This window comes from Medicago sativa, chromosome 3, assembly GCF_051527215.1.
Source record: "Medicago sativa cultivar Bolivia chromosome 3, Bolivia_mono, whole genome shotgun sequence".
NCBI lineage: Eukaryota > Viridiplantae > Streptophyta > Magnoliopsida > Fabales > Fabaceae > Medicago > Medicago sativa.
The window spans coordinates 23803905-23829698 of NC_140751.1; the positions used below are offsets into that span (position 1 = coordinate 23803905).

Below are 25794 nucleotides of genomic sequence, written 5' to 3' on the forward strand. Positions count from 1 at the left end.
CTATCTTCAAGAACTGAGAAAATTAAAGACTATATATGAGGCCATTTTATGGGAACACTATTGATTATTTCTTGACACATGATTCTTGCTGTTTTACAATATAGATCTGGTTATCACAAGTTCATCTATGTATAGTGAGAGTGAGAGATTTTTATTGTATTTATTTATGTATTTAATCATTTATTGTAGATGTAGAAAAAAATAAAAGAGGATGTTGAATCCTTCTTGTTTCTTCAACTTTCTTGTTCTTTATTTTTTGTTTTTTGTCAAGAACTTTCTTGTTCTTTTATTATTGTTACGGTTAAATATTTTTTTAAGTAATTTAATGATTAAAAATTCACCTTTAAATGATTATATGTCGGTCTCGGAGTACGAACCAACCGAATTAAACACACAAAGTTATATATTATTATTTTGGTTAATTAAGTATTTATAATTTTATTTTTGTCCATTTAATTTTATTTTTCATCAGGATTTTGTTCTTAAAAATGCTAAAGGATGTTACAGGGATTAAAAATTATGATATTTTTCAAAGATTAAAAACAAAAGTATATATATGTGTGTTTGGTATAGCGGCGGTGAGAATTGATTTTGATAGAATTGAGTTTGAGAGAATTGATTTTGGTTAAAAGTGAGTTTGATATGAATTGATTTATGTTTGGATACACTAATGTAAAAGTGATTCTTATGATTTGATGATGTTTGGAAGGTTTAAATCAAAATTGATTTTGAATGTGTAATGACCAAATTATCTTTTAAATGTATTTAAAATTAAATATCTCATTTGATATAATTATCTTTACCTAGCCATTATTATCTCTCGGTTCATCTTGTTATTATTTTTTATTAATTAATTAATTAAAATCATTTTCAAAAAATCATCTTCAAAAAACAAATAAGAATTCTCTAGAACTTCTCCTTTAACTAATAAATAACAAATATAGTGATGGGTAATATAAGTCATTTATGAAGAAGACTCTAGGCTCTCTGTAATACTACCCATTTCAATATCGCCTGTCTTCCCTTTTTCTGTTTGAAGATGTTTAATTCCATGGCATCATCCTTTCTTCCCTTTTTATGTTTTTAGTTTCCCAAATTTTTAAATTTTTCATTCATATTCTCTGTTGAAGCTTCAATGGAGATTGGGTATTTTCTCATTCTTCCTCCCCAACTTTTGTTTTTCACCAAATCTGGAAAAAGAATGAGATTTTTCACTAGATTTGAAAAAATAAGGAGAAAGTGTTCCATAGAATAAACATTGGAGTCTGAGAAAAAAAATGGTGTTTGGGTTGAATCATGGGTATTTATGGAAAATATATTTCTTAACAAAAAAACAAACTCCAAAATTGCTTTTGGTTGCTGCAGAAGCTACAATTTGTGGCTTCCAGTCAACCCACGTTTTGGATGTAAAATTGCTTTTTCAGAATTGCTTTTGATTGCATCTAAACATCACTGAAAAAAAGCAACCCGCGTTTGAGAGCACAAACGCTCAACCAAACACATACTTAGAGGGACACATTTATTTGTTTAACGCTAATCAACCTTTCTTTAACGCTAATCAACCCATATTATTAATAGAATTATCTGGTTTCATGGAATTTTGATGGGTATCGTTATCATTTAGTCAAATTAATTTAAAATTTAAATTCACTTGCATAATATCCTTTTTTTTTTAAAGGCAAAGCAAAATTTATTAAAAAAACCAACACAAGCTCCTCTAATACAAGGTGTACCAAAGGAAGTTAAACAATCCAAATATTACAAGACACAAGCTACCACAATGTAGTCAAGCAAAGCAAAATTATGTACAACCTTTTTCCAATAAAGAGAGAAGTTGTTTCGTTTTATTATTGAAATGCCTCATATTGTGATCTTTCCAAATAGTAACACTACAAGAAAAACTGCAAATTGCGACACTTCATCTGCGACCCTTGCCTTATAACTGCCTCAAAATGTACATTTGCGACAGTTGCTGCGACTGTTTGGAGCAACTGTCGCATGTTTTTTTTGTTAAAATTAAAAGGCGCGTTGCAAATTTCATTAAGCTCTCTACCCAAAATTTCATTCCCCCGCTTTCTCACTTCCCCCAAAACCCCCAGATCTGAAACTCACTCTTGACCAACTCACCACCAATCGTTCACACTCAAGTGACCTTCTTACTCCTTCTTCTCCTTCTTCACTCGTTCACCCCCAAAATTTCACTCGTCCTCACTCCTTCTTCTTCTTCGTTCACACTCGTTCACACTCAAGTTCACCACCAACTCGTCCTCACTCCTTCTTCTTCCTCGTTCACCAACTCGCTCCTCACTCTCTCCTCTTCCTCGTTATGTCTTCACACACACTCGACTCAGATTCTTCTCCCAAAACCTAACCTAACTCTCTGAATCGGTGCTACAATCTCAGAATCGGAGCTCAAACGGAACTCACTTAATCTCAAAATCTTCTCACTCACTCACTCACTCAATCGGAACTCAAACGGTGCTCAAAAGGTGGTGGCTCAATCTTCTCACTCAATCGGTCAGCACCCAATCTTCAGTGATACTTTGTGTTTAAGTTTTTGATTTTTGATTTTTTTTGTTGATTTCAGTATAACACGTTTGATTCCAACTCAAAAGGCTCGCTCACCACCCAATATTGCTCAGATTCCAACTCACTCAGTCCACAATCCATCACCGTTGATCTTATTGCTCTGAAAGGTTAGTGACCTTTGCTAAATTGATTTTATTGCTGCTAATTTGTGATTTAAAATTTTAGGGTTTTTGATTTGGGTTTTTTGATTTATGTAATCCTTCACCTTTGCTTTAAGTTTTTGATTCAGAAAATTTGATTTGGGTTCTTTTGGTACAGTGAAAAATGTTTTAACTTAACATGTTTTAAGTTAGTTATGTAGCCATAACCTGTGACGATACACATAACACGTTTGGGTTCTTTTGGTAAGTTAACACGTTTGGGTTCTTTTGGTTTGGATACAGTGAAAAATTTGATTTGGGTTCTTTCGGTATAGTGAAAAATTTGATTTGGGTTCTTTTAGTAGTGTAGTAGTGATGTTTTATCAAAATCTAAACCTGTTGAAATGGGGTTTGTGGGCTATGTATATGGATGATGATAGTGATGAAAGAAGCAAAGTAAAGTCATTTTATTTGTTGAGGAGAAAAAAAGGACAGAACACGATTGGAAGAGCATTGTAATACTCTTACCCTTTTTAAAAAGTTGTTATAAACAGTTTCACAAACTTTATTTAGGATGTAAATGGTTGGATATAATGTAAATGACTAGATAAAAGTGAAATGGGTTAATGAAAATGGTTCAATTACTTGAGAATTTAAGTGTGTAAACAAAGGATTTCTACACTGCTTTGGAGTGTCATCATCGGAAGCTATGCACCTGTTGCATAATGGGCTTGTTTTATGAGAGTGTATACAATTAACCTATTAGTCATGTGATTGTGAGTTCTGTAATGTATATGTCCCCACTCTAATTTTGTGCTTTAATAAGTTCATAATGATCAGCAGTCAAATTAACTTCTGAAAATATTGTTGAAATGTAACACAGTCATGATATTGTCTATTGAATGAACAACTTGTTCCTAGTTATTATGCCTGTATTATAATACTGTGTCAAATGTTTTCTTTGCAGTTGAGATTAACCTTATAAAAGGATCTTACTCTAGTTGATTAGATCTGTCAAGTGTAGAATCTGTTGAAGTTAATCACATGCGTGTGTAAGGTAAACATTCTACATACTACTAAGTTATAACATGTATTAAATGTATACATCAAATAGAAATAATCAAAGTGGCAATATGTTGTGCAAGATTATTGTTTATTGTCAGTGATACCATAAATTAGACAGTTAGCTGCATAGCTATCGAGTACATACTTTCTTTCGTTGATAGTTTATAGCATAAATTCATGAAACATTCCATCGCATTGTTTATAATTTTTTTTACAAAGAGCTTCTCTTTAGAACCGACAAGTGGCTTGGACGCCAAAATCAGTTTCCTTATTCAAGTTACTTTAAATTTGCCTTGATGTTCGCCATGCCACTATTTGATTTGATGTCTTTATTAAAGCCACTTTGTGCTATGGATTTTTTTGACTGCATCGTCTACTCTTATATACACACTAGTCGCTTAGGTCGGATGGTAGTTTGGAGTTTATGTATTTCTATAGCAAGATCTGCTGAACTCATTTTTGTTCAACTAAATTCTGGATATTGGAGTAACTAAATTTTGTATTTTAGCAGTTTTGATTGGATTAACTTATTGGTTCATCTACTGAATATGCTCTCAAGAATTTAATTTATGGATATAACAGTGACTAGTCTTAACTTCTGTTTGTTATCTTCGTTGTCTTAAATATGTAAGCCCGTCCTTGATCTAAATAGGATACTTTTCTGTGTTGTTGTGGTTGCCGATGATCCGTCTCAATGAAATTTACAAACAACTTCAACATATACATTCTATTACTTCTGTTATGCAATAGTTCTATAGCGCCACTATAGCTGCTATTTGACAATATTTTGTACTGAATAGCATATCTCAGAATAATAGTGGTTTGTTCAAATATCTCTCCGTTATAGTGCTATAGCGCCACTATAGCTGCTATTTAACAACACATATATTAACCTCTTCTTTTTCTTCTTCTTCTTTTTAAATAACAAAGCAATGTTAACCCCTTCATTTTCTTCTTCTTCTTCTTTGGTAACAAGGCAGTGATGATGTTTTCTTTCGTTAATTTCTTGATTTTTTAAATTTTGTGCAATTTCTTATTTGACTTTTGCGTTCTCAGATTTGTGCAATTGGGTTTCGCCGTCGTTCGCAATTCTTCAGCTATCCTACTTCACCTTTTCAAGGTAAAATTTATTCATTTGAATCTTTGTTATTGACATAGATAGAATCAGGACATTAGTTGAAAATTGAAATAGAAAAGGGATTTTTGTTGAATGTTGTTTAGATGGTTTGCTCATAAGATTTTTGTATTGTTTGAATGAAATATACTCTATGTAGAAGTATGTGCAAATTCCAATACTGAATAAAATATACTATGTAGGCTTCAGTGTATATCAGAATCAATGTTATACCATACCCTACAATAATAACCATAAATAAGCTTGCCAACACCTGTTTTGAAGGGTTGGAGAGTTTTTTTTTTTTTTTGCATATGATCTATGGTGAATTCCTTTATTATTAACTTAATTAAATTATGATATATGAGTTTGTATTGTGTAAATGGTTGTGAAGGACGAAAGAGTTCAATTAGAATTAGAGAAACCATATATACAAGCCAAACATAAAAATTTAATGCCCTTGCAAAGAAAACTACAATGGCATAGGGAAAATATGATGTAGCAAATTGTATTGTTATTGTTATTGTTGTTTTCTCTCATTAAGTTGTTATTTACTATTGAAGTGGAGATGCCATTGTTTTGCAATAGGTGGGTGGTTTTTTGGGTTGGATTCAGCTTCTGACTGACAAAAATCACATCTTAGTAGAAAACTTGGAACTGCACGTTCACAGTAATTTTACATGCTAATATGTCCCTGATCAATTTCAACAAGAAGTGTAGATAGGTAGGAATATGCGAAAGGAACTCTTCAGAGTTACATGAGTTTTACAATCTGAATCAAAATTTTGAGTTTGTTTGACTACTGTGTTTCTATTCTAACATTTAACTTTATAGATCTAGATAGTGTCAGTCATTTCATCTAACTTTTCTTTTGGGCTGTCAAACATTTCTTAATAGTATCAGATTGAAAATTTTCAATTTAATGTAAATAAACTTGTTATTTACCCTCAAAATCTTCACATAGATTTAACTCTCCACTATTCCATGTAAAAATAATTTTTGACTGAGCTCAGTATTATGAAAAAAATCTCTTCATTACTTGCAACCCTTGTGTCAGGTTGATAAGGCCTTACAAAGTGTTGAGGAAGAAGCTGAACGTATTTACAAGGATGAGCGTGGTTTACTTCTTGATGATGAAGCTGCGTCCACAAGAGATGCTATGTGAGTTTCAAATTCTCTTTTTTCCCCCCTTAATCAGTATCAGTATCTTTTTTTCCTCCTTAATCAGTATCTTGCTCTAGTTTAACTCTATGTAATGTAATATGAATTGCTATAATGTTAATGTGGATTTTTTATTTTTTAAAGTGCTCATGGTTGAATTGCCTTATATTCGTTATGTTTTGAGCTTTAAACCACATCATTGTTAGTGAGAGTTTCAATTCTTTATTTCAATATGTATCTTTTAGTGTGGAATAATTTTGATCTGTGACTGTTGAATTATTTTATACATAGTAATCATATACTTCACACTAACCATGATAGGGTTATCAATCATGAATTAACATGTACGTAACATTACATAAAAAGTTAAAACCACCAAGACTAACTATGAAGTAAATGTTTACGGTTCAACATATTGTGCTGCTCTAATAGATTACCTATAAAGTCGCATGCAATACACTTTTTTATACAGGGTACTACATTGATCTATGTCATCACACTGATCTATTTTATATAGGGTATTACATTGATCTAAAGTGAAATTTTTCGCACAGGGTATTACAACAACGTCCATAGTTAAATCACACTAACTATTTTTGATCTATTTGACAAATTTCTATGTATAAAATAAAAACCATATGAATCATTGTGAAGTATATGATAACTATGTATAAAAAATAATTCATTGACTTGTTTAAGTAAGATCCCCAACCACCAATCCTGGTCACAAACAGAAGTGTTTTGTAAAATTTATTTCGACAATATTTCATCCTAAACTATGCCTCATCTCAAATGAAATTCAATATGCAACTGAAGGCAATGTATCTCTTGAAAATTATGTGCTTACATTTCTGCTTTACATTCTATCTTCATTACTGATGCTTTCCTTCATCTCTATATACTTTCTTTTGCAGGTATGAGCAGTCAGAACTGATAGAAAGGGAACTAGAGCAAATGACAGAGCAGATCAAGTCAATTATCCATTCCCTTAATTCAAACCAGGGTGGAGAGGTTGAAGCACCAGATGGAATGACTCCACTAGATGCTGTTGTTCGAATTTTAAATAATCAACTAACATCTCTCATGTGGATTGATGAAAAGGTTTGTATTTGTCAATGTGCTATAGCTGCTTGTTATAAATGTCTTCAAAATCTTGTTTTTTTTATTTACTTTTAAAAAAAAAATCTATTGTGATTTATTTTTTTCACTATTTATATCTCTATTGTGTAATAGCCTAGTAAAGGGGCTTTTATCATATGTCCTGATCCCCCAAACATGTTATCATGGAAATTTGCATGGGATGTATTTATGATATGTGCATAAAGGTTATAATTATTGCTCAAGTGAAACTGAGAGTAAAAAGTTGCAAAAGCAGGGAATAAGTTCTAGAATCTTAAATGTTCCAACTTTTCCAGTTTGTTTTTTGCTTTTTTTTTTCTTTCCAAATGATCTGCCTCTGACATTGATCAATCTACTTCAGGCTGAAGAATTTTCTTCCCGCATTCAGAAGCTATCAAACCAAGGTTCTGCTTCAGATCGTCAGCTGATGGGACCTGGAAGTTGGATGTCGTGATATTTCTGGAGATTTTGGATGAACTGTTATAGAATTACTATTACTGTCAATTTTCCTATTAACTCCCCAACAATTCTATAATTTCATTTTGAAGCATTATGAAATTTTGAGGATTGTTAGTATTAAGGAATGTTGTTTCTTGTTAGAACCCTTCTTACCGAAAAAGTTGATATCTGTAACTAGTAGCTGTTGTGGTTTTACAGATGATCGAAGGTACACTGCCTGTGAATTTGCAAATAGTTAAGTGTGTATTCCTTCCTGACGAATTTTTTTGCTAATTAGTAAACATGTAGTAGCAGTTCATGGAATTTGTCTTTGTACTTTGCTATAGTGCAACTGTGAAAGGTGATTTTGTTGCCAATTTATGTAGTTTAAAAAAAGTATTATATGAATGAGATTTTGACATTTTTAGTTATATATTTTTGTATTTTATGTATTTATTAATATATTTATTTAAATTGGCAACAAAAACTGCCCCATTCATTTTTTTTTTTTTTTTAAAAAAACTTAACATTTGCGACTGTTTTGAAGGGTCGCAAACCCTTTTAAATTAAATTAAAGCGCTCCTTTGCGACGGTTGGCAACTGTCGCAGCACCTGTTGCGGCAGTTGGAGTGGCTGTTCTACGAAGGGTCGCAAATGACTATTGCGACCCCAACATTAGCGCCTGTTGGGGAACAGTCGCAAATGTACATTTGCGACCCTTCTAACAGTCGCAATCGTCAATTTTAAAGGTCGCAAAACACGTTTTTTCTTGTAGTGTAAAAAGAAATTGAAGGGTCGTTGAAATGTCTAACCAGCCCGATATCAAAAGCCAAAGTTGTCCATACAAAACACATGAAAAGAACAAATGATTTTGATCCTCTACCAATCCACAAGCAGCTGAACAAAAAGCATCATTATAATCCAAAATGTTTCTCCTAAACAAATTCATCTTTGTTTCTAATCTATTCAGGAATAAACGCCAAATAAAAATATTGACTTTAAACGGAATTTGCTGAAGCAGTTGTTTGAATTCCTTATAATATGCAAGTTAAACAAGTTCGTTGACTTGTTGAAGTGGTTCAACACATTGTTGTACTTAAAAACGGAATTGGCACAATTCGTAGAATTATAAGCTTTTGGGGAAGGTTAGGGCCCTCGATGTCGCCTCTTCTCGAAAAATTAGGATCAATTCCGGAAAAATAAAACTTCAATTGAAATGAAGCAAATTGAATTCTCCCAACCAACGCCGGGTGAGCACTGTTAATGTCTCATGCCACAAATACTCTTGAAAGAGAGAAGTGCCTTCGAGAACGCGAACACAGGTGGTGCATGGTTGTCGTCAGCTCGTGTTGTGAGGTGTTGGGAAAAAGATGTTGTATATGAATCACTTACATATTCCTTTGAATTATATATATCCGCGGGGAAAACTTATGTTTCTTTATGTTTATTCACGTAAAAAATTGAAAAGATGCTAGTTGGCCATAAAACATGATTGCATCGGTCATCAACAACATCCGAAGTAGTCAAGTGATTTTATGCAATCCACTTGTTAGCCACATCAACCTGCAAAACAACAAGTGACATCTGCTCCAAATATCTTATATTTTAGGATGGAAGAGAATTGTTATTTTTGCAACAATATTTTTTAGGCAAAATAGTATTATTCATACTGTAACTCATTGCCTCTCTTTATAATCATCCATAACCTTCATATTTCATTTGCTTCACTTTGATCATTTGAAGTTGTGATTTTTGTACGAAGATGTTGTGACACTATGGATGATTTTTTTTTTTTTTTGATAAATGTAACTTTTTTATTGGGAGATTTGATGCTGTTGTTGATGGAAATGGTGATTTGGGCTTTTATTTTATTTTTATACATTCTCGATAGTGATTGAAGATGATAATGAATATGATAAGAATTTTTGTATCTCTAAACAAATTTTGTAAATGTAAAAAAGGACTACAAGCTCAATATTTAAAAGGGTTTATTAAGTAAAATAAATTTTAAGCCAAAAAAATATAATAAATAAAAAGAAAGAGATACAAAGAATGGGGACATTAGACCCGACCCAGATGCAATTCAAACAGAAATACATCGTAATGACCAAGTGAACAACCGTAAACTATCCTAACAAAAATTCACTCATCACGTGCGCATCCTAGCGAATCCGCGTATGGACGCGACACTAGGTTACAAAAAAAATATGATGAGTGAACACCTGCAAGGAAAATTTACCGTTTAAAAATGATGGATGGATTGACTGTCATCACGATATAAGAATCCAAGTGCCAATAGCTTTCTAAATTAAACAGCAAGCATAAAAGCACTTTCAAGCATAAACATTCTGTTTGTCAAAAAAAAAAAAAGCATAAACATTCTGAGAATTTCATTATAAATATCTAGAATTTCATTTTTAGTTCTTACAAATTTTTTTCCCTTTTCTATGTAAATTTTTTCAACAGTTTTAGTCTTTGAAAAATCAGCAATTTTTTCGTTATGCCGTCAGCATTTTCGTTGCCTAAAATTCCTAAAGGAAAATGTTACAGGACTAAAAAGCGCAATCTTTTTGAAAGGACTAAAAAAGAAATTATGGATAATTATAGGAATAATTCATATAATTGACCCTATTTAATAAACAAAAAGGTAAAAATGGGGAAAGATATAAAGGATTTTTTTTTGTTACTAAAATGCAATAGATTGTTTTTTTTTGTTTTGTTTGTGATGATATTTAATAAACAAAAAGGTAAAAATGGGGAAAGATATAAAGGATTTTTTTTTGTTACTAAAATGCAATAGATTGTTTTTTTTTGTTTTGTTTGTGATGATCTTGATTTGAACTTCATACCCTGTATATATTATGCATTGTCCTTATCAACTGAGCTAAGCTCAAAAAAAAAACAAAAAATATAAAGGATTGAAACATTACTTGAAATAAAGTTAAGAGATCGAATGAGCAATTTTACTATTTTTTTTTTTGTAATAGAGTATGATAATTTTTTTTTTTTTTTTTTTTTGCGTGGGATGAGGGGTAACGTGGGCTTGGTGGCAAATTTAATTAATTACAGAAAAATAAATTAAAAAATCTTTACCAAATCATCATAGGCTGTTTTCCTAAAAAAAATAAAATAAATCATCATAGGCTGTTTAATTAACAACACCGAAAAGCACAAACAGCAAAGTTAAGTAACGTAAACCAACACAACGGCACCAACCAGACAACCCATTCATACGTTAACAACACCGAAACACCTGTTTCTCAATTCCACCTGTCCACGTTCCTGTGGGTCCCACGTTCCTTCCCTTAAATCTCTATATAAATACTCCCAACTCCCTTTCATCATCATATATCAAAATCTCTTCAACACCAAAAACTTGTTCTTAATTAACACTTTCCACTTTTTCTTCTCTTTTAAGTAGTTTTACAGTTACAATGGCATCATCTTCAGCTACTACAATCAAGTTCTTCTTCATTTTTGTCATCGTATTCGCCACTGTGGCCTCAGCCCAAGACCTTAGTCCGTCGTTAGCTCCGGCACCAGGTCCTGATGCTGGAGCTGCCGGATCTGTTGCAAGTTCTGTTGCTATGATCGGAGCTTCAATTGTGCTGTCAATGTTCGCTATCTTCAAGAATTGAGAGATTTAAAGGCTATGAGGCCATTTTGTGGGAACACTATTAATTATTTCTTGACACATGATGTTGGAAATTTTAGGTCTTAATTCATAAAACATGTTCAATACGAATAAAAGTATAGCAGAAGCAAATTGATCATTGAACATGAATTATGATCGGATCTACGACATGTTTGATTTATCAAGGATATTAAGAATTAGGGTATTAGAAATACCTGGATAAAGCTTTCATAGCAACCCTTTCAACAGCAACCACCAACAACGGTAAACAAAGAGAGAGGTGATCTGAAACAAACAAGAACGTTAGTGGCGGCTGATTTGGTTCTTCCTCAACCGGTACCTTTATGCCTCAAGTTCTCTTCAGACTAGTCCTTGCACCCGTGCTGCCGCACGGGTCATAAAAATTGCATATGCGAAAATCCTAAAAGCAAATTTTAATAGTAAGTATCAAACCTTGAAACATATAGTTTATAAGTGAGTTAATACAATTGGGACACAACAAAATTTAATTCATGATAAATTTTAGCAGATGCTTGTATCTTTCCAAGCTGTTTTTATAAGTTAAACAAAGGTGAAATATAAAACAACCTGAGCCAAATATAATTTTCAAAATATAAGACCACATTATATAATTTCAAAAAACCAACCTTGTCATCAAGCAATAGCATGTGAATAGAGTTATCCTCATTTGGATTGTTGAACTCAGACACGGTCCAAACATGAACGACACGAACTCGAAGTTTGATGTTGATCTTTCCAGCAACAATGGCGGCAACAGGAGTGATGAGTGGAGCCATGGTAGTAGCAAGCACACGAAGGAAGAGTTTCACCTAGAACTTTGATTTCAATGTTTAGTGAATAATAGAGTGATGATCCATGATCTATATATACACCAGAATTTGTGGTATCTCATTAAAATCTCACTACTCAACCTAAGAGTCACTTGCAATATCAGTTTCTTTTAACTGTTGGGCGCAGCTTTGGCATGAATGAAAAACGGTTTTCCTCAATCAAGCATAAAAGTCTCCATAATTAGATATTCCATGAAAATTGAGAGTGAAAAGTCCCAATAATTAGAATTAACAGTAGTTATAGCAATTGATATTCCATCAAAATAACTGCTAAAGTCTCAATCAATCATATTCCAACTCACACAAAATAACGGTCTTCAATCAATACATACAATAAGGACTTTTTTTTCTTTCTTGAAACCAATATATGAATGATTACCCAAATTTTATAAACAATATTAAAAAAAAAAACTTGTTAAACACCAAAAATAAAATTTCATCAACAAAAATCCACTTTTACTAAACTTTCAAAATCCACTTTTATATCAAATGGAAGAAATAATTTTTTTAATTAAAAACCAACATTTTTTTAACGGAAGACAGTATATAATGCTAGGGCAAATTTTTCCAGCCCTATCCATCATCCATGCACTATCATTTTGTCTATACTAATTTTTTTGTTAAACACCAAAAACAAACTTTCATCAACTAAAATCCACTTTTATCAAACTTTCAAAATCCACTTTTACATCACATAGAAGAAATAATTTTTTTAACTAAAAACAATCATTTTTTAAGGGGAAGAAGACTCTTCTGCTTGATTTTATTAAAATTTCATAGGCCCTGGTAGTAATAGTCTATGTTCCATGAATTCAAGAATCCATAAGGTTAAAAATACCAGCTTTTATTATATGCATGCCACTATAAACAAAAGCGCCTATGCTATGGGTTAATTTTAGTAACACAACCTTTATTCTGTAATGCAAGAATGCAGCTCTGTTAACAAATAAATTAAGCAGACAATAGATCACTAAATTGTTCTCACAATTCTCATAAGAGGCATATTAATTCATAGCTTCATTGGCACAAAGAAAACAGAAAAGAATATAACAAAAACTCTTGGAGAAATGCAAAAAACTCATCCATATAAGGATTGCATTATCTTATATAGCATCTGCAATAGAAAGGAAACGGTCACAATCATCATACCATGTATTTCATGGTAAGTTTAAGCCAATTATTGTACCAAAAGAAAAAAAAAAGTTAAAGCCAATTCATTTAAGGGTTATACAGACCACACGTAACAGGATTTATATTATTAGTGTTAGATTGCAATGTTACCCTTCTTTAATTTTTTTTTTTTGGAGAAGACATGATTTTTGTATAATGATAGTAGGATTTACTATATATCTTTCAACTTCTTGTACTTTATCTTTACAAATAGCTCTTACATTACGTGCAGAACATGCATCGGTATATCATCCATCATAGGATTTTGTATATGCTACTTGCTTGTAAACATTGAAATGCAAGGAAGGAATTTTTCAAGGTTACAATGGAATGATGATCAAATACTTTCAAGCTTACAATGGAGTGATGATCAAATACAATTATGTTATGTGTACAATAAAATGATAGAGTTCTGGACCATTACCAACCGTGTTTAACCTAATGGACACTATAGGAGCATATTTTGTTTATGTGTATATACATACTGGTTGAGCAACAATTTGACAAATCAAATAGAGTTATGCAGCAATGCAGCTCTGTCAACAAATAAATTAAGCAGACAATAGATCACTAAATTGTTGTCACAATTCTCATAATAGGTATATTAATACATAGCTTCATTGGCACAAAGAAAACAGAAAAAAATATAACAAAAACTCTTGCTGCAATGCAAAAAACTCATCCATATAAGGATTGCATTATCTTATTCATGAAAACAGAAAATGGAAAGAACAGAAACATCACAATGGAAAATTACATCAAAGCTTAGTACAAAATGTCTTAGACTCAATGACGAATCACACAGAAGTAGAGGGTTAAATTCAGGCCAATTGCAGGAGCACCAATCACCACACGTGCACCCTCTGTGAACCTTCTAGCCTTGACCATAAGCTCCCAACCACCTCCAATCTTGAAGTTTGGAGCAGGATCCATCGAAAAACTAAGGGTGCAGTTCCATATGTTGCCATTTTCGTCCACCACATCTATTATCGAAGTTTCTCTATCCAAAGCCATTTGAGCAAAACCAATATCAGCAGTTCCTGAAAAAACATAAAAAAATGTCTCAGCCTTATTCACAAAACACACAACAAATACTTGTAATTGTTTTAACACGATGATAGCTAACATGTACCAAAAATCCACTTTCAACATCAGCAACAGCAAGCTTCTTCTCATACGTGAGTTGAAAGTTCACCTCGTCATGCATGAATGGCCTTTGAACAAACCAATCAAGGGTGACCGGAACAGCATTGTGATGAACCCTAAAATTCATCGGTGGGTTAAAGGTTGGGCAACGAATTCTCTTACCAAACCTGTTCTTGATTCTAATACCAAACCTTCCATTTCCCATAAACACAATTGTAACCCAAGCACCAAACTGCACTTTGTAGAAATCACGGATAGCGTGCCAGCCCTTTGTTAAATAAATCCCCTGGTTATTCCTTTCAACCAGCACTTCAAACTGATTGTGTTTTGGATCCACCAGAGTAGCATATTGTTGGATCTGGTCTCCAAAATCACTGGAAAACATCATCGGCAACAGAACAGCACCCTGTTGAAACAAATAACATTGTCAGGGTTTTAAAAAAGAATAACAGATGGAAGGAGAACAGACCACAACAAAACCACACACATATTCAACGTCAACTTCAACCATGTATGTCCTATACTTAAGGCGTAGCTCGTTGATCATCATATCGATTTCGGTCACTGGGTTGGGATCAAGCGGTGCTGCAAAAAACGACACACCAAACATCATCTTCAAACCGCAAAAATAAGGAAACAGTATAGGGAAAACATCATATTTTTTAGAAAAGTTTGCGCATACATACCAATCAACATGTTGTAAGAGAGCATCGCCACGTCGTTATGATGGAAAGCCATGCATGTGCAATGGTGGAAAGACAAATCCTGATATGTTGTTTATAAAGGAGAGCAAAACTCCTCAAATGATTGTAACTGCAAGGCATTCATTGTAGAATGGAGAAAACCAAAGGACTGTGGCTGTGTACATTTCAATCATAGCCTTTGTAACCGCAACTGCAGAATGAAGTTCAAAAATCAGAATTAAATTAAATGGATTAAAGTGGGACCGAAATTAAATTAGGGTTAGGGCAACATGACATATGTAGTAGTGGAAGCAAAATTATAACACCAAAACAGCTACTGGTCAAGTGGTTAAAGTGATTGGATGGAAGCTATGGGTTGCGAGTTCAACTCCCTGCAGAGACTATTTTAATTCTGAAAATAATTAAATAATTAATTATCCAAAATAGAAATCTAATTAGCCTTATTACTTAATTTGATCACTAATCAATTAAGGCTCTAAATTGATAAATAACTAATATAATTATTATTACGATATTTGCCCACATAATGATATTGGAATATTATTAAATAATAAAATATTCCAACAATCTCCCACTTGGGCTACATATCTTAATAATTATACCAGAATTCTTTAGGCGCGCGTCCGAATGCTATTTATCTTTAGATTTCAACCGTACAATCTGGTCCACCTCATACATTAATAATGGGACCACCGCGGCTATCGTCACTGACATATAACGTGACGGAACCCCGACGACCACCATATAAATGCACTTGATGACATAGATTGATATGGATGAGTGGCATGGAAATTTCATGTAATGTGATCTCTAAATCATGTCTATTTCCAACTGATCCAACTGAAAACTTTAGTGAGATCAAACTGAAGTTTGCAAATTTAGTATTTGCACAAAATGATACAGAAATGGTTATAATAAATATAACCTCATGAACTTTATTTCTGCAGAAAATCATAACATAAAGTCTGTATCAATACCAACAAAAGTATAGAACATAAAGTAAAAGAGACTCCCACTAATCCAAGACATCCTTAATGACAACAACCATATGAAAGACCTTATGTGTCATGTCTTTGAATAACGGATCAGCTAGCATAAAGTTTGTCTCTACTTGTTCTATCATTCAACAACATAATCTATAAGGTAATGAACCTTATAAACTTTGTTATCAAATAACTATACGACTGAATTATGTCACTATATAACTTGAGTGGTCTTTCAATGCCTTTAACGATATGCAACCAAGTGACATAAATACTTATAGTCATTTCCTAAGTTAGGATGTATGTCATATACTGACATCCAAAAGTCAGAGTCTGACACAAAAATGATCTCCAAATTGTCAGATCTCTGATGTGAACATAAACTCTCTTGTTCTCTTTAATAATCCTTAAGGTTGCTTTTCAACAATTCAAACTTTGAATTGCTCAAGTATCTGCAAACAATCTGATTATATATGTTATTTCCAAATACATATAAATAAGATCATACATAAAAATCCTATAGACAAAGCATAGGAAAATACTTAATTTTCTGAATTTATAAATTTTCAAATTGGCAATATTTGAGACTGAAAGTCTCTCTCAGTGATTGTCACCTATAATTTATTATGTCAATTTATTTTCAACTTTATCGATATAAACCTTTTGTGACATCTAAAGGATACTTTGAGAGTAATCTCTAAGTATCTAAAATTTAATACAAAAGAAGTGTCCCCAAGATCTTTCATCGCTAAACTTTCATTAGAGATATTCTTGGTTTCACATAACTAATATATCAATGTTGACTAAACAAAATATAATTGACACATTAAACTTGAACTATAAATTTACTCCCACTGAGCTTAATAAAACCACAATTCTCCATAATGTTATCTTAAAACCAAATGAGACAATTACTTTATGAGAATTTGTGGTAATACTAAAGAGACAAATTTCTTAACTTATAAGTGGATTTCATGAATTTGCAAACCATCTATTTTGTATCAATTGACACAAGTTTGATTCAGTTGCACCATATTGCATCATTAATGTCACCATTAAGAAACACTATATTGAAATCCATCTTGTGTAGCTCCAAAATTATAGTAAGCAAACTAGTATCATGACTGTCCTAATAGAGTCATTCAATTAAACTAAATAGAATTTCTCTTTTCAGTCATTTCTTAATGACACTAGAATCCCTAGTTCTTGAGGGTGTTGAGTTTGATCTATATGAAATAATTTCTTAACTTGATTGAGAGGAAGAACAATAATGTCCTCATGAGAATCCAAATATACTACAATAATAGTAACTATATGAATTAGTTTAGAACTAATTCTTCCTCATTCAGTTTTGTTCTAAAACCATATCTCTCCCCCAAACTCAATATCCTCAAGAAAGCTTAACAATTTATGTCTCAAAAAATTTCTTAATTTGTGGGACGAAAAACTTATAATATTCAAAACCTTAAACAATATAGAATGTCACAAGTCATAGCTGAATTGACTCTAATAATTGAACTTAAAAGACACATTGAATCATCATTTGAAAATAGAACTCAAAATATCATGACTTAATCAAAGAGAAAAAGAAGAAAGAAAGAAAAAAAATAAGCAAATGATGATTCACCAAATTGTCTTTTAAATACAAAAAAAAACTAGTAATGACAATCTAAAATTGGTTCAATAAATGAATAAAGCAATCTTTATCGACTTTGTCCATTCCAAATTGATATATCTTTCAACATCATTGGACATAAGTCAGTCAAGAATACCTTTCTTTATTTGCCCTTATCTTTTGAGGTATTTTCCGAATGAGCACTATTTTCTTGCTTCAATTTTTCCTTATTTGCACACTTTATGAATTGATCATTTAAATGATCATTTCTAACTGAAATAGTTATAAACTTAATTGTGCAAAGAGAATATTAAATACTGAATTTTCAAACAAATCATATGATAGTCGAAATTATAGTGTCTCAGCAAGATTAAATATTTACATAATGTGCTCCTAATATTTTCTTTGCCCAATAATCTTAATGAAATAATCACTCTCCAATAAGAGCTTGTCTTTCTCTATATTACTTTAAAAGCACCTTAGTTTAAGCAAAGAAAATATGACAAAAATTTTGTCATCTTAAATAACATCTCTAATACATATGATATTTTAGCTTTATGATCTCACTTGACCTATGACATTTGGTGTATACTCACTTGTCAAACTTAATTCTCACTTTAGTTGCTGAATTTGTGAGAGAATGTGAGTTTCACCAACCTTATTTAAGGTCTAGATCCAAGAACAATGTTAATGTTCTTCTTTAAATCCTATATTAGAATTTAACTCAAATTAGCAGATGCTTAAACTATATTAGTTTAAAGAGAACAAGAGTAGCAAAATCTACTCACCAAAATACCTAGTGCATCATCAATATCATGTCTTTAAACGATAATATCAATTGCTAGCGGTATTTTACAATATTGATCAACAATGACAATTTACTTTGACAAAGAATAAATTCTTATAATTGTCATATGTTTATCATAATGTATGTGAATGTAAACTCTTAAATATTTAAATAAGTTTACACTAACACAACATCATCACACATGTCAGCAAAATATTAAAGAAACATGCTTCTTTATTTGTAAATAAAAGACCTTAACAAGATACCAAGCGCACCATTAAAACACAATCTTTGGATTGCTAAGAATTAACTGCAAGCGGTACTCTCAATGTAATGATCAAACATTGGTGATAAGTCCTGTCAAATAATAGTCACCTTTGGGCATCCTATTATCCACATGGATAATTACGTTATAATCACCACATATTTACCATCACAGGTATGTAATTATCCGGCCAAGTTGTGCCTTCCTTGGGGCCGACGACAACTCGCATGAATAATTACACACTACATCTTTTGTAACTTCAGTTGAGATCAATTTACACAACAGAGGTTACTTGGGCAACATTATTGTTTCAACTGACTCAACTAACTTTACTAGACAATTTTAATATATAACGGGGTGATAAATCCTGTCAAATAATAGTCACCTTAGGGTATCCTATTATTCACATGGAAAATTAATTTATAATCACCATACATTTACTATCATATGTATGTAATTATCCGGTCAGGTCGTGCCTTCCTTGGGGCCGACGACAACTCACATGGATAATTTCATACTACGTCTTTTGTAAGTTCAGTTGAATCAAATCTACACAACAGAGGTTACTTTGGCAACATGTTGTTTCAACCAAAACAACCACAATTACTAGACATTTCACAGCAAATTAAATGGGAATGGTCTTAAATTTACAAGGCACTACTGACATAATGTAGGCTGATTTATTCCATTATGTTGCTAAGTAACCATAGGGTCACTCGACAACCCTTAAGTGTGAAGACAAATTCACGAATTTGAAAGAAGATGAAAGTCACAATTCACACCAATGTGTGTATGAAAATACTTAAGTGTGAAGATAAACTCACGAATTTGAAAGAAGATGCAACTCACAAATCACACCAACGTGTGTATGACAATACATTTACATATATCTAATAAAAGCAACAACAAACATAGCATGATATATATTTAAAATGCATGATACGACAAAATATTATTGTAGAAAACTTAATAACAATAAACTTTAACATCATAATCATGCTAGAAGAAAAAAAATTTCAATTTCAAAGCAAAAGAAAATTGAATCGTATATACACCAAAATATTCATGCCAAAATTGATTCACATATACACTTAATGATTCTTTAAATAAAGGAACAAATAATTCTAGAACCAGTTATTTCCAACATAAAGAAAACAAATCTTTATATGCTTAAAAAAAATAAACAAACAGCTCTAGACTCCATATTTTCCAAAGTTAGAAGAATCAAATCTTTAAATCATGTACTACAAAATTCTTTCATAATATTTTGAGATGTGTTGTTAAACACTATTCAAAAGAGACAACAAATTTCTATAAATAATATATGATAACCAAATATATATTAACTCTTTATTTCTCTATTTCTCAAAATAAACTTTATGTGTACAAATCTTGTGAATCAATTTAATTTCAAGAAAGAAAATTAAAATAAAATCAAACTCTATGATATGCTGCATGACATAACTATAGTTGAAAGGAAAAATTCAGATTCACCAATATTGGTCACATGAAGCACAAAACAGGATATACAGACATGTACACTTGAGAATTTTCCTGGATCCAAAAGTTCGTCGAAGGAACAAATATACAATCATAACCATTCAAAATTATACTAACATGATCAAACCATGTGCAATCGCGATTAATAAAGCACATAAAAGAGAGAAAAAAAAAATCATGTGCAAAACATCTCATATTATCACTTGAACATAACACGGTCAAGAATTGGTTAAAACAAACTCACAAATTTGGATCAAAACAAGCATGATGTGACCAAGTAAACAGGAGTACAAATCAAACTTTAGTTACTAAAAGTTCTTATTAACTGGATGGATGAACTTTTCAACACTAAGCAAGTAAATAAATTTCACAACCTTAATAGTAGTATATACCATAATATATATTATATAAATACTATAAAAAATAAAATAAGACTGCCGTCACTTTTCAAAACTTTACAAGGTTTTAAAAAAAAAAAAAAAACTAAATAACTTAATGAAAATTGAAACTTCATGTGCACATAAAACAAAATAGGCACAACGTTCATTTTCTCAAGAAAATAAAAAAATTGCAACTCAATTAGCCGTAAGGTACTGGACAAAACATAAAGATGTTATCTACAGCTGTGTATGCAATTTTGAGTAACAAAAAACAGATGAATTACCAAGTAAATTATTGACACCTTGTGAAATAACCAAATCCCTAAATTGAAAAATTTGGGTTCTCACGAATTGAAAAAAAACATAAAATACATTCAACAACCAAAACCCTTAGGTTTCAACTAAAATTGCATTAAGGTTCAAAAAAAGTTTCAAGCAACACAATAGCATAATAAAATAACAGTAATAATAATGAAGCTTACTATTACGTACCTACCAAAAAACCATAATTCACAGGTAATTGAGTGCAACAATTATAACCGAAAATTGGATGATGATCGATTACCGAACCGAAATAAAAACAACATATCTATTAAGTCGTAAAGGATATAACCGAATAGCCCCGAAATATAATTAGGTTAGGCCAACAAATTTTGAAAAGTTCGATGAATACCAATAAATCAAACATGAAACCGCTCTGATACCACTTGTTGGAAATTTTAGGTCTTAATTCATAAAACATGTTCAATACGAATAAAAGTATAGCGGAAGCAAATTGATCATTGAACATGAATTATGATCGGATCTACGACATGTTTGATTTATCAAGGATATTAAGAATTAGGGTATTAGAAATACCTGGATAAAGCTTTCATAGCAACCCTTTCAACAGCAACCACCAACAACGGTAAACAAAGAGAGAGGTGATCTGAAACAAACAAGAACGTTAGCGGCGGCTGATTTGGTTCTTCCTCAACCGGTACCTTTATGCCTCAAGTTCTCTTCAGATGGGGAGAAGAGAGAGTTCGCCGTGTACGGTGTATTGGGGACCATAGCCTCTTTTATATTGGATGGCCATTAGGGTTTCCCATTATTCCGTTAATGGGCCATCCGGACATCCACTCATTGAGTCCATATCAACTAATTAAATAATTAATTATCCAAAATAGAAATCTAATTAGCCTTATTACTTAATTTGATCACTAATCAATTAAGGCTCTAAATTGATAAATAACTAATATAATTATTATTACGATATTTGCCCACATAATGATATTGGAATATTATTAAATAATAAAATATTCCAACACATGATTCTTATTGTTTTACTATATAGATATGGTTATCACGAGTTCATCTATGTATAGTGAAAGTAAGAGAGATTTTTATTGAATTTATTTATTTATTTAATAATTTATGGTAGATGTAGAAAAAAATAAAAGTGGATTTTGAATCCTTTTTACTTCTTCTTCTTCAACTTTCTTCATCTCTTGTAACTATTACGGTTAATGAAGTATTTTTTTTTGAAGAAAAGATGCTTATAGCATTTCATTAATAATAATAGATTCAATACATAATGGAATTGCATAATAAATAATGGGACTAGCTAAGGAAGTGGCTTCTCTTGCTAGAGCATGAGCCGCCGCATTCGCTTGTCGCCTAATAAACTCTACCCGGGAGTTTGTAAAGGAGGTGGAAAAAATCTCTCGGCACGCGTCAATAATATTTCCAAATTCTGTAACGTCGACCGTACGGGAGTAAAAAGCATCTCGAGTGATTTTTGAATCAAGTTCAAAGTCTATATTATCAAAATGCATATCTTGCATCCATTGCATAGCATGATATAGACCCAACGCTTCACCGATAGCTACAGGAAATAATTGATCAAAATGCATCACTTTTGCTAGCACAAAAGTTCCAGAATCATCACGTATACACACGCCGATACCTGTCCTCTGAAATTGTGCTGAAAACGCCGCATCGACATTGCACTTGAATCTCCCACTGCTCGGTGGTGTCCATTTCGAATTACCATGACCTGCTGGCCTGTTCTGGTGATGTGCGTGAGCCTGCAAAGGGACAGCATACTGCTGATGTTGTGCGCGAACCTGCAAGGGAACAACAGGCTGCTGTTGCTGCACCTCCTCCTGCTGAAACGTTGTTGGTTGCAGCGTGTTTGCTTCTTCCCAATCTGCAATCAAGTTCCGAGCCCTGTCAACAACTTGTGCACTGTTCTCATCAACGTTCTCCCAAATTTTAAGGTTCCGGTGCTTCCACAAACTCCAGCAAGTAGCAGCAAAGCGTTGTTTAATATTTCTGGACAGATTCTGGAGTATAGAGAAAATAGAATTTGCAGCAGAATCGGAATGAATGGCTGCATGTTGAACCTCATGCCAAATTCCTGCAGAATTCCAAACATGGATAGCAAAAGGACATTCAAACAGAAGATGATTTAAATCCTCATGATCAGCACCGCAACTTTCACAATTCGTCGGGCACGAGACCCCTTTATCTTGCAAACGAACTCGAGTCGGTAAGCATCCCCGACACATACGCCATAACAGATTTTTCACCTTTGGCGGAACTTTTAAACGCCAAATATGCTGCCAATTACCTGGCCTACGGAGATGGGAAACATCAATTAATTCTTCCACGCATAAACGATATGCACTCCGCACCGAATAACAACCATTTCTTTCCGCTTTCCAAACAAGACGATCGTTGGTAACTTGATCATACAGGGGCGTATGTACAATCGCTTCAGCTATGTCATTACTAAACATCTGTTGAACAAGAGGCGCATTCCACCTTTTTCCATGCTGAGACAATAAATTTTGGACAGTAAAATCATGAATATAAGAACCTCCAGGGATGTTACCATTGATAGACTCACCGTTAGCCAGCCATGGTGTGTCAAGAATAGGGATAGTCGCCCCAGAGCCAATACTCCACCTTGCTCTGCCTCGGACAATGAAACGGGAACGTAAAATGCTCCGCCAAACATAACTCGGATTGTGACCAATGGTAGCATGAAGAAAGGATTTAGACGGAAAGTATCTAGCTTTAAAAATACGAGAGACTAGGGACTGAGGCTCCGAGAGAAATTTCCACGCTTGTTTACCAAGCATCGCAAGATTGAAGGCCGAAAGATCCTTGAAACCCATTCCCCCATGAGATTTGTGCATGGACAACTTTTCCCAACTCAACCAATTTATGCCCCTATGAGTGGTTCTGCCGTGCCCCCACCAAAAAGAGTTTATCATCCTCTCTATAGATGTTATAAGAGTATCCGGTAATTTGAAGAGACTCATAACATAAGACATGATAGCTTGAAGTACAGACTTAATCATAATCTCCCGTCCCGCCTTCGATAGACACTTACTACTCCAAGAGTTAATCCTTTGCCACACACGGTCTTTGATAAAAGAAAAAGTAGCCTTCCTATCTCTCCCTATCATGGATGGCATACCTAAGTACTTACCTGTACCCAAAACAACCTGGACTGCCAAGATATTAGTAATGTAATTCTTCAGAGCATCAGACACATTTCTGCTGTAAAATATTTCTGACTTCGATAAACTAATTGCTTGACCTGACGCTGCCTCATAAGTATTCAGAATATTTTTCATAACTTGTGCTTGACTTTCTTCCGCTTTGAAGAAAAGAAAACAGTCGTCGGCAAACAACAGATGAGATACCGACGGAGCCCCACGACAAATACTAGTACCAGAAATAGCTTCATTTTCCTCAGCGTTTCGAATTAGGGAAGAAAGACCCTCCGCACAAATAATAAACAGGTACGGCGAAAGCGGATCCCCTTGACGAAGGCCTCGCCCTGGAATAACCGGACCAACATGTTCCCCATTTACAAGAACGTTATAATCAACAGATTCGACACACATTACCATCCATTGAATCCATGTCTGATTAAATCCCATTTTTTCCATAACCGCCTTTAGATAATCCCAATCCATTCTATCATAGGCTTTGCTAATATCAAGTTTAAGAGCCACAAACTTATCATTACCTCTAGTTTTTGTCTTCATAAAATGGATAACTTCAATTGCAATCGTCGCATTATCCAAAATAGATCTATTAGGAACGAAGGCCGACTGGTTGTCGGAGATGCACTTATGAAGAATAATTTTAAGCCTATTGGCGAGTACCTTTGAAATGAGCTTGTACAAGACATTACAAAGAGCAATGTGTTATACCCTAATTTTGGACCTAAAAATACTAACTCAATTCTCCTTTTCTTGCATTTCAAGTCATTTGATATGTTTCTGATCAATTACATCTTTCTTTGCTTGTTATTTCAATATTTCTTGCAAAATTCACATAGAAGGGTATTTTAGTCATTTCCTATGTTAAAATTTCTTTCAGTCTTTTAAAAAGTTGTTTGAGTCCTTTCAAATAGTTTGAGTAAGTCTTTGTTCCCATTCTATGTCAAAATCCATTTCAAAATTGCATTTGAAGTCATTTTGAGTCAGTTTAGCTCCCTAGGGGCATTTTAGTCTTTTCAAGTGTTAAAGCTCTGTCTAATCCCTTAAAAATTGTCTCTGAGTCTTTTAATTTTGCTTGTATAAGTCCTTGTTTCAATTCCCTGTTAAAAATCCATTTTAAAATTTGCATCTGAGTCATTTTTAGTCGTTTTAGCCCCAGGGGCATTTTGGTCATTTCACACGAAATTTCGGCAGAGAGAGGTTACTTTAAAGTACCTCATTTTAAGCCATTGGTTCGTTTTAGTCCGTTTTGTCAATTTTAACCGTTTCACTTTACGTTTGTTCCAAATTACGTCTTTTAATTCAATTTTATTATTTTTTTTCTTTTTCCTAAAGTTTCCAAAAATTGCATTCAAGTCCTTTTAGTCCTTAATAATTTTCTTTTTTTAGGCCTTTTAATTTTGCATTTTGCATAGTAGTCCTTTTTTGTTTCAAATTTTTTTAAGTCTTTTTATTAAAATTGCAATTCAGTCCTCTTTTCTATTTTGCAGTTTTGGTCCTTTTAGTTTTTATAATTCGCAGATTGATCCAAAGTCAAGTCCAAAGTCCAGGAACACATGTCAGAATATCATTGGGTCAAAGGCCACATGGCAGCCTATAAAAGGGGCCAAGTCATCAATACACAGAAGAGGGGACCATTCCAGAAAAGACACATCATCAAAAAACTCTAACAGATTCTCTCTCTCTCCTT

General features: G+C 32.9%; 1 protein-coding gene and 2 long non-coding RNA genes across 6 annotated transcripts in view; 2 read left to right on the top strand and 1 right to left on the bottom strand.

Moving 5' to 3' along the window:
- The first annotated feature begins 2051 nt into the window (after positions 1-2051).
- On the top strand, positions 2052-7841 carry LOC146936519 (uncharacterized). 4 transcript variants are annotated; one of them, XR_015030633.1, is made up of 7 exons: positions 2052-2517; positions 2588-2696; positions 3637-3726; positions 4791-4854; positions 5906-6009; positions 6924-7110; positions 7490-7841. It is a non-coding gene; the product is annotated as an uncharacterized LOC146936519 (long non-coding RNA). The 4 variants fall into 4 exon arrangements; XR_015030632.1 differs by having other exon boundaries at positions 2052-2489; XR_015030634.1 differs by having other exon boundaries at positions 2053-2517; positions 2616-2696.
- A 5879-nt stretch (positions 7842-13720) lies between these two features.
- Positions 13721-14775, bottom strand: LOC146936520 (uncharacterized). The gene is made up of 2 exons (XM_085751304.1): positions 14335-14775; positions 13721-14261 (listed from the first exon to the last, which is right to left on the bottom strand). The coding sequence occupies exons 1-2, from the start codon at positions 14753-14755 to the stop codon at positions 14008-14010; spliced, it is 675 nt and encodes a 224-aa protein (XP_085607430.1). The 5' UTR covers positions 14756-14775; the 3' UTR covers positions 13721-14007.
- Positions 14776-21913: 7138 nt separating this feature from the next.
- LOC146936521 (uncharacterized) overlaps positions 21914-25794 on the top strand; it is a 31419-nt gene continuing 27538 nt past the window's right edge. The window contains exon 1 of the long non-coding RNA XR_015030636.1: positions 21914-22105. This is a non-coding gene — a long non-coding RNA (uncharacterized LOC146936521). The remainder of the gene's footprint in view (positions 22106-25794) is intronic.